The sequence below is a fragment of the Salmo salar genome, chromosome ssa29 (assembly GCF_905237065.1).
Source record: "Salmo salar chromosome ssa29, Ssal_v3.1, whole genome shotgun sequence".
Lineage (NCBI taxonomy): Eukaryota > Metazoa > Chordata > Actinopteri > Salmoniformes > Salmonidae > Salmo > Salmo salar.
The window spans coordinates 14,266,208-14,272,341 of NC_059470.1; the positions used below are offsets into that span (position 1 = coordinate 14,266,208).

General features: G+C 45.5%; 1 protein-coding gene across 1 annotated transcript; it reads left to right on the forward strand.

Moving 5' to 3' along the window:
- The first annotated feature begins 453 nt into the window (after positions 1–453).
- Positions 454–5,743, forward strand: LOC106590194 (dermatan-sulfate epimerase-like protein). The gene has a single exon (XM_014180933.2). The coding sequence runs from the start codon at positions 1,586–1,588 to the stop codon at positions 5,243–5,245; it is 3,660 nt and encodes a 1,219-aa protein (XP_014036408.1). The 5' UTR covers positions 454–1,585; the 3' UTR covers positions 5,246–5,743.
- Positions 5,744–6,134: the final 391 nt, after the last annotated feature.

Here is a 6,134-nt window from a genome sequence, read left to right on the forward strand (position 1 = left end):
TTTCCTACAGTGAATACATGTCTCATATTCTCACGTGTTGTTTACTGTTATGGTCCTTTCAGTAGGCTAATTACTTTTCTTATTTTCTAAAGTACATGGCATCCCGGCACTGATTAAGGTGCCCATGCAGTGGCAGAGTAATTAGATAATGCTGATTGTTATTAGACTTCAATGACGCTGTAATTAAACATTTACACACTATTGTCGGTGTGATTGACATTCATTATTGGCAAGATCCATCAACAGGTTTTTGGACATATAGGTTTTCTACTAATTTGATGTAGGCTAAAAGTATTAACTCACGATAGAGTAATTCCAATTTGCGGCCGTTGTGCTGTTGTTTTTTTACACAATAATCTGCAACTCATTGAACTTCACATTTCACAGCTGCATTCTCGCGCAGGGAAATCTGAGAGCGCGCTTCCAAAATCACGGCTCCCTCTACAGGTAGTAAGGTGTACATTTTTCACTGACTGCTAGAAAACAATATCACACTGTAATACAGTAAGTAGGACGGACACATCAGACGCAGCAAGATACATACATGTTCAACCGCAATTGTTGTGTGATGCAGTATATATGCCGGAGTGGCATAAGCGAGCGCAAAGCAGCTGATTAGGCTGCAATGATTTTCCAGCCTGAACGTTTGTCTATTTCTGGGAATGTATTTTTAATTTTTTTATTGACAATGTTATGTCTCTTTTGAATACTTGGCAGTGACGACAACTTTCCCTTTTTAACTAGCCACTTAATCTAACGTTCGTTGGTTTGGGAAAGAAGACAAACTGCGAATAGGGGAGAATACATCATTTTAGAATGGAAAACGACTAAACCTTGGATTGGGACAGTACATCATCGCGACAGCTCGCAATGTTAAATGCGGAAATGCGCTATTTTCTTTGGTTTGTGGATATTTCAGCTCGATCGAGGAGAATAAAAAGCCTTTGGGTGTCTGTGATTGGACCGGACACGGACTGGGGCTGACTGATGTTTTTCCAGGAGGAAATGTTTTTTGGGGAGAGATGAAAAGGAGTTTGCTGCTGCACGCAGCAGGAGAGATACCAGTCACTCCATGCGCCACACTCCAGTGAGGGTTGAAAACGTGCCGGCAAAAACGAACAGATTCATGGATAATTCTATGTTTAATTTTTCTAAATTATTTATGTAAAATTGTTGTTTGATTGTACTTTTATTTTATGGGTTAGAACAGATGTGCACACCTCCACAACTTTATCTGGCTGCTGCGTTTTCAAATCTTTCCAAGTGGAGATGGACATTGTGCGTTTTGTACGGTATTGGACTGGAGTAGCCTATACAGTAGACAGAACATTAGTGCTGTCAAGCTCTGGCCTCCTGGCAATTATTCACGCTGACTGGTATTGTAGAATGCATGTTATTTTATTGTGAAAGAATATAGTCTGTCGTTTTTTTTTTTATAGAGAATGTGAGATTGAACTGTCAGAAAACACATCTCATATATATTTGAATATGTCTCCAAAATACATTTCTGAAGTTTTTGAAAAATACTTACGTTTGCCATTCAGCTTCAAAAAAGAGATGATAATATAAACAACACAACAACAAGATGTCTTGGACCATGGCAAAAAAGTGGATAGGGTGCTATATATTTTTACTGGCACTCATGGCAGTGGGAATGGCTTTTTCGGGTGTATTCAACGCGTCCGAAAAATATATTTTTACGGATGATTTGGTGCCGCTCAAACTCACCCAGGGTAAAGCATCAGAGCATCGAAAACTTCAATCTACCGATTCTCACCCCAACCTGTATTTCAACCAAGTTGATGTACAGCTTATGAGGCAAAGATCATCCAGCACACACAGCCACATTTTCAAAGTAATCAGAGCAGCGGTCTTGACCATGCTGTCCAATGTGCCCCTTTACATGCCCCCTGCAAAACATGAGGAGTTTACTAGCAAGTGGAATGAGATTTACGGGAACAACCTACCCCCCCTTGCTCTGTATTGCCTGCTGTGCCCAGAGGACTCAGGTGCCCTGCAGTTTCTTATGAAGTTTATGGATCGAATGGCAAATTACCCGGACTGGAAGGTGACCAGTGCGCCCAATGATGAGGTGCCCATGGCACACTCACTTACTGGGTTTGCCACCGCATATGACTTTATTTACTCGTTCCTGGACGAGCACCGACGGGATGTTTACCTCAAGAGAATTCTCTCTGAGACAGAGGAGCTGTATGAAACATCTAAGTATAGGGGTTGGGGGAAGCAGTATCTCCAAAATCATCAAACCACTAATATATTAGCCATCTTGACTGGGGCTATTGTGGTCGGCACCCACGATGACCCAGAAACAATGGTTTGGAAACAGGTGTCAGTCAATTATATGGAGAAGACCATGTTTCTCCTAAACCACATTGTGGACGGGTCACTAGATGAGGGCGTGGCATACGGGAGCTATACAGCCAAGTCAATCACGCAGTATGTTTTCTTAGCGCAACGTCATTTCAACATTGACAACACACAGAACAACTGGCTGCGGGAACACTTCTGGTTCTACTATGCCACTCTGCTGCCTGGCTTTCAGAGGACTGTGGGCATAGCCGACTCCAACTACAACTGGTTCTATGGCCCAGAGAGCCAGCTGGTGTTCCTAGACACATTTGTTATAAGAAACGGCACTGGGAACTGGCTAGCCCAGCAGATTAGAAAGCACAGGCCCAAGGACGGTCCCATGGGTCAGTCCTCTGCCCAGCGCTGGACTACCCTACACACTGAGTACATCTGGTACAATGCCCATCTCGCGGCACAACCTCCCCATGGCTTTGGCAAAGCCAGGATGCATATTTTCTCCAACTGGGGTGTGGTGACGTACGGAGCCGGGCTGCCCAACAGTCAGGGAAACACATTTGTCTCCTTTAAATCCGGGAAGCTGGGTGGCCGTGCCGTGTATGACATCGTTCATGCAAAGCCCTATTCATGGCTGGACGGCTGGAATAGCTTCAACCCAGGCCATGAGCACCCGGACCAAAACTCCTTCACTTTTGCCCCTAATGGACAGGTATTTGTGTCTGAAGCACTTTATGGGCCTAAGTACAGTTATCTGAACAATGTGCTGGTGTTCGGCCCCTCTCCCAGCAGCCAGTGTAACGCTCCATGGGAGGGCCAGCTGGGGGAGTGTGCTAAATGGCTGCGCTGGACAGATGAAGGGGTAGGGGATGCTGCTGGGGAGCTGATCGCTGCCTCCTCCCATAGAGACACTATGTTTGTAAGCGGGGAGGCAGCCCCAGCTTACTCTCCTGCCATGCGGCTGAAGAGTGTGTACAGGGCACTGGTGCTGCTCGACTCCCAGACCTTGCTAGTACTGGACCATGTTGAGAAGCTGGACGATTCGCCCATCACCTCGCAGAGTGCGTTCTTCCACAACCTCGACATTGACTTTAAATATGTCCCCTATAAATTCATGGACAAGTACAATGGGGCGTTGATGGATGTGTGGGATGCTCATTATAAAATGTTCTGGTTTGACAGTCAGGGTCTCAGCCCAGATACTAGGATACAGGAGGCCGAGCAGGCTGCGGAGTTCAAAAAGAGGTGGACACAGTATGTTAACGTCACTTTCCCCATGAGGGGCACAGTAAGCCGAGTGGCCTATGTGATGCATGGACCTTATGTCAAAGTGTCCAACTGTCGATTTCTGGACAGTAGCAAAAATGGTGTCAGACTATCTCTAGTTGTAAACAACACAGAGAAAATAGTTTCAGTTGTTACAAACTATAAAGACATAGGAACAAGATTAAGTTATTTAGGATTTGGGGGTTATGCCAAAATGGAGGACAGACATCAGATCATTCGATATGGCCTGGGGACTCACCTGGTTCCGAAACAAAACACAGTGGACAATCAGCTGTTTGATTTTGGATTCACAGTCAATGTGATAGCGGGGGTGATACTTTGTGTTGCTATTGTTTTTTTGACCCTGCAGAGAAAGTTCTATGTGTGCTTCAGTAGACTGATGCGCTATGCTCTGTTCTCGGTGCTCATACTGTGGATAGCTGCGTTGTTGTTCGTGTCAAACACCTGCGATCAACTCCTATGTGGGGTCAAATGGAAAGGTGTCAGCACTGACCCAGAGGTCAGCAAACAAATCAGACTTTATGATCAGCATCGCTTTGCCCTGCCAACCGTTGTCATAACGACCCTGCCTGGCTCAGGATCTGAAATACTTAAGAACCTTTTTGACAACAGCTCCGACTTTGTTTACATTCGGGTCCCCACGGAGCATGTAGACATTCCAGAGACCGAGTTCGAATTTGACTCGCTGGTTGATGCCTGTGAGTGGTCCAGAATGGACGCCCTGCGTGGACGCTTTAAAATCATCCAGGGCTGGCTGCACTCTCTGGTCCACAACACCAAGCTGCACTTGCAGAACATCCAGCTAGTGGAGAGTAGCAGGGCCAAGCTGCCCCAGAGAGCCCCAGGCCCCGGCAGTGACAGGAGGAAGAGGACCAGGAGGAAGGAGCCTGCCGCGGAGCTGAGGGGCAAGATGAGGGGCAGCCTTGACCGGGATGCTGAGTACGTCAGGGAGATGAGGCGCCACGTCAGTGAGTACCCCAATGCCCGAGTGGTCCTCAACATGAGGAGTGGAAGCTGGGGGCTCAAACTCCCCTTCCTTCAGGAGGTGGTGGGCCCGTCCCTGAGGGCCATCAATGTAGTCAGAGACCCCCGGGCGTGGATCTATCTCATGCTCTATAACAGTAAGCCCAGCTTTTACTCCCTTAAAAACATTCCTCAACACCTGTCCCTGATATTCAAGGAGGACGGTAACAGTAGCAGTACCAGGGACCGGTGCCCAGTCTCAGCCCCTGAGTTCAGAATGATCCGGAGGCTCTTGTCCCACTCGGAGGCCAGCGCCGTCCTCCTGCTGGCTCACCTGTGGCTGGCACACACTGCCGCAGTGCTCCGGGTTAGTGGGAGCCTCCAGGCAGAGGCCTACCTCCAGGTGAGGTTTGAGGACATAGTCACTTTCCCCCAGGAGACAGCTGAAAGGATCCACAGGTTCCTAGGGGTGCCGGTCACACCGGCGGCCCTCAACCAGCTCATGTTCACCACCTCCACAAACTTGTACAACCTGATGTACGAGGGGGACATATCACCAGCAAACATTAACATATGGAGGCAGAACATGCCTCGCAAGGACATCAGACTGATAGAGGACACATGTGGGGTGGTCATGAAAAGACTTGGGTACTCCAGGTTTATCAGCTAGTTAATGTTACTGCTGCAGGTCAGCTGATATCAAGTTGTCTTGTTTGTAGCTGTCAATCTTTTACTTTAATCATCTCTAATGTTGTATTTTGCACTGACCGGTAATGGAAGTGATATCATCACTGAGTCACTGATGGGAAGTAGTAACACGGGACAAAAACAATTATTTAAGCCCAATTATTTAACTGTGTTCTGGGTTTTACTCTGTTACATTATACGTGGGCGGTTCTACTCACACATGATACCTTGTGTTTGCAAGTGAGGGATGTTTTACATTAAAATTAGTTGAAGGGGAACTTTAAAAGTGAAAGTATTTGATTGTGTTTTCTCCCTATTATCCCTGGACAATTACTTTAAACACTCTTTGCTGGAGTGAGATTTCCACCCTTTGATGTGTTGTCTCTTAAAAAGTCTCCCAAAAAACGGCAATGTCTAAACAGATTATTTTTGTAAAGCTGTTTGGAGCTTAGAAATACAATATGTTCCTAGTGCTTAATTGCTTTTTAATATATATATATATATATATATATATATATATATATATACACACACACTACCTTACAAAAGTTTGGTGTCACTTAGAACTGTCCTTGTTTTTGAAAGAAAAGCACATTTTTTGCCCATTAAAATAACAGAAATACAGTGTAGACATTGTTAATGCTGTAAATGACTATTGTAGCTGGAAACAGCTGATTTTCTAGGGAATATCTACATAGGCGTACAGAGGCCCATTATCAGCAAGCGTCACTCCTGTGTTCCAATGGCACGTTGTGTTAGCTAATTCAAGTTGATCATTTTAAAAGGCTAATTGATCATTAGGAAACCCATTTGCAATTATGTTAGCATAGCTGAAAACTGTTGTTCTGATTAAAGAAGCAATAAAACTGGCC

Bases quoted from the DNA above. Each gene is read 5' to 3' on its own strand.
- LOC106590194 (XM_014180933.2), top strand. From the start codon at position 1,586: ATGTCTTGGACCATGGCAAAAAAGTGGATAGGGTGCTATATATTTTTA.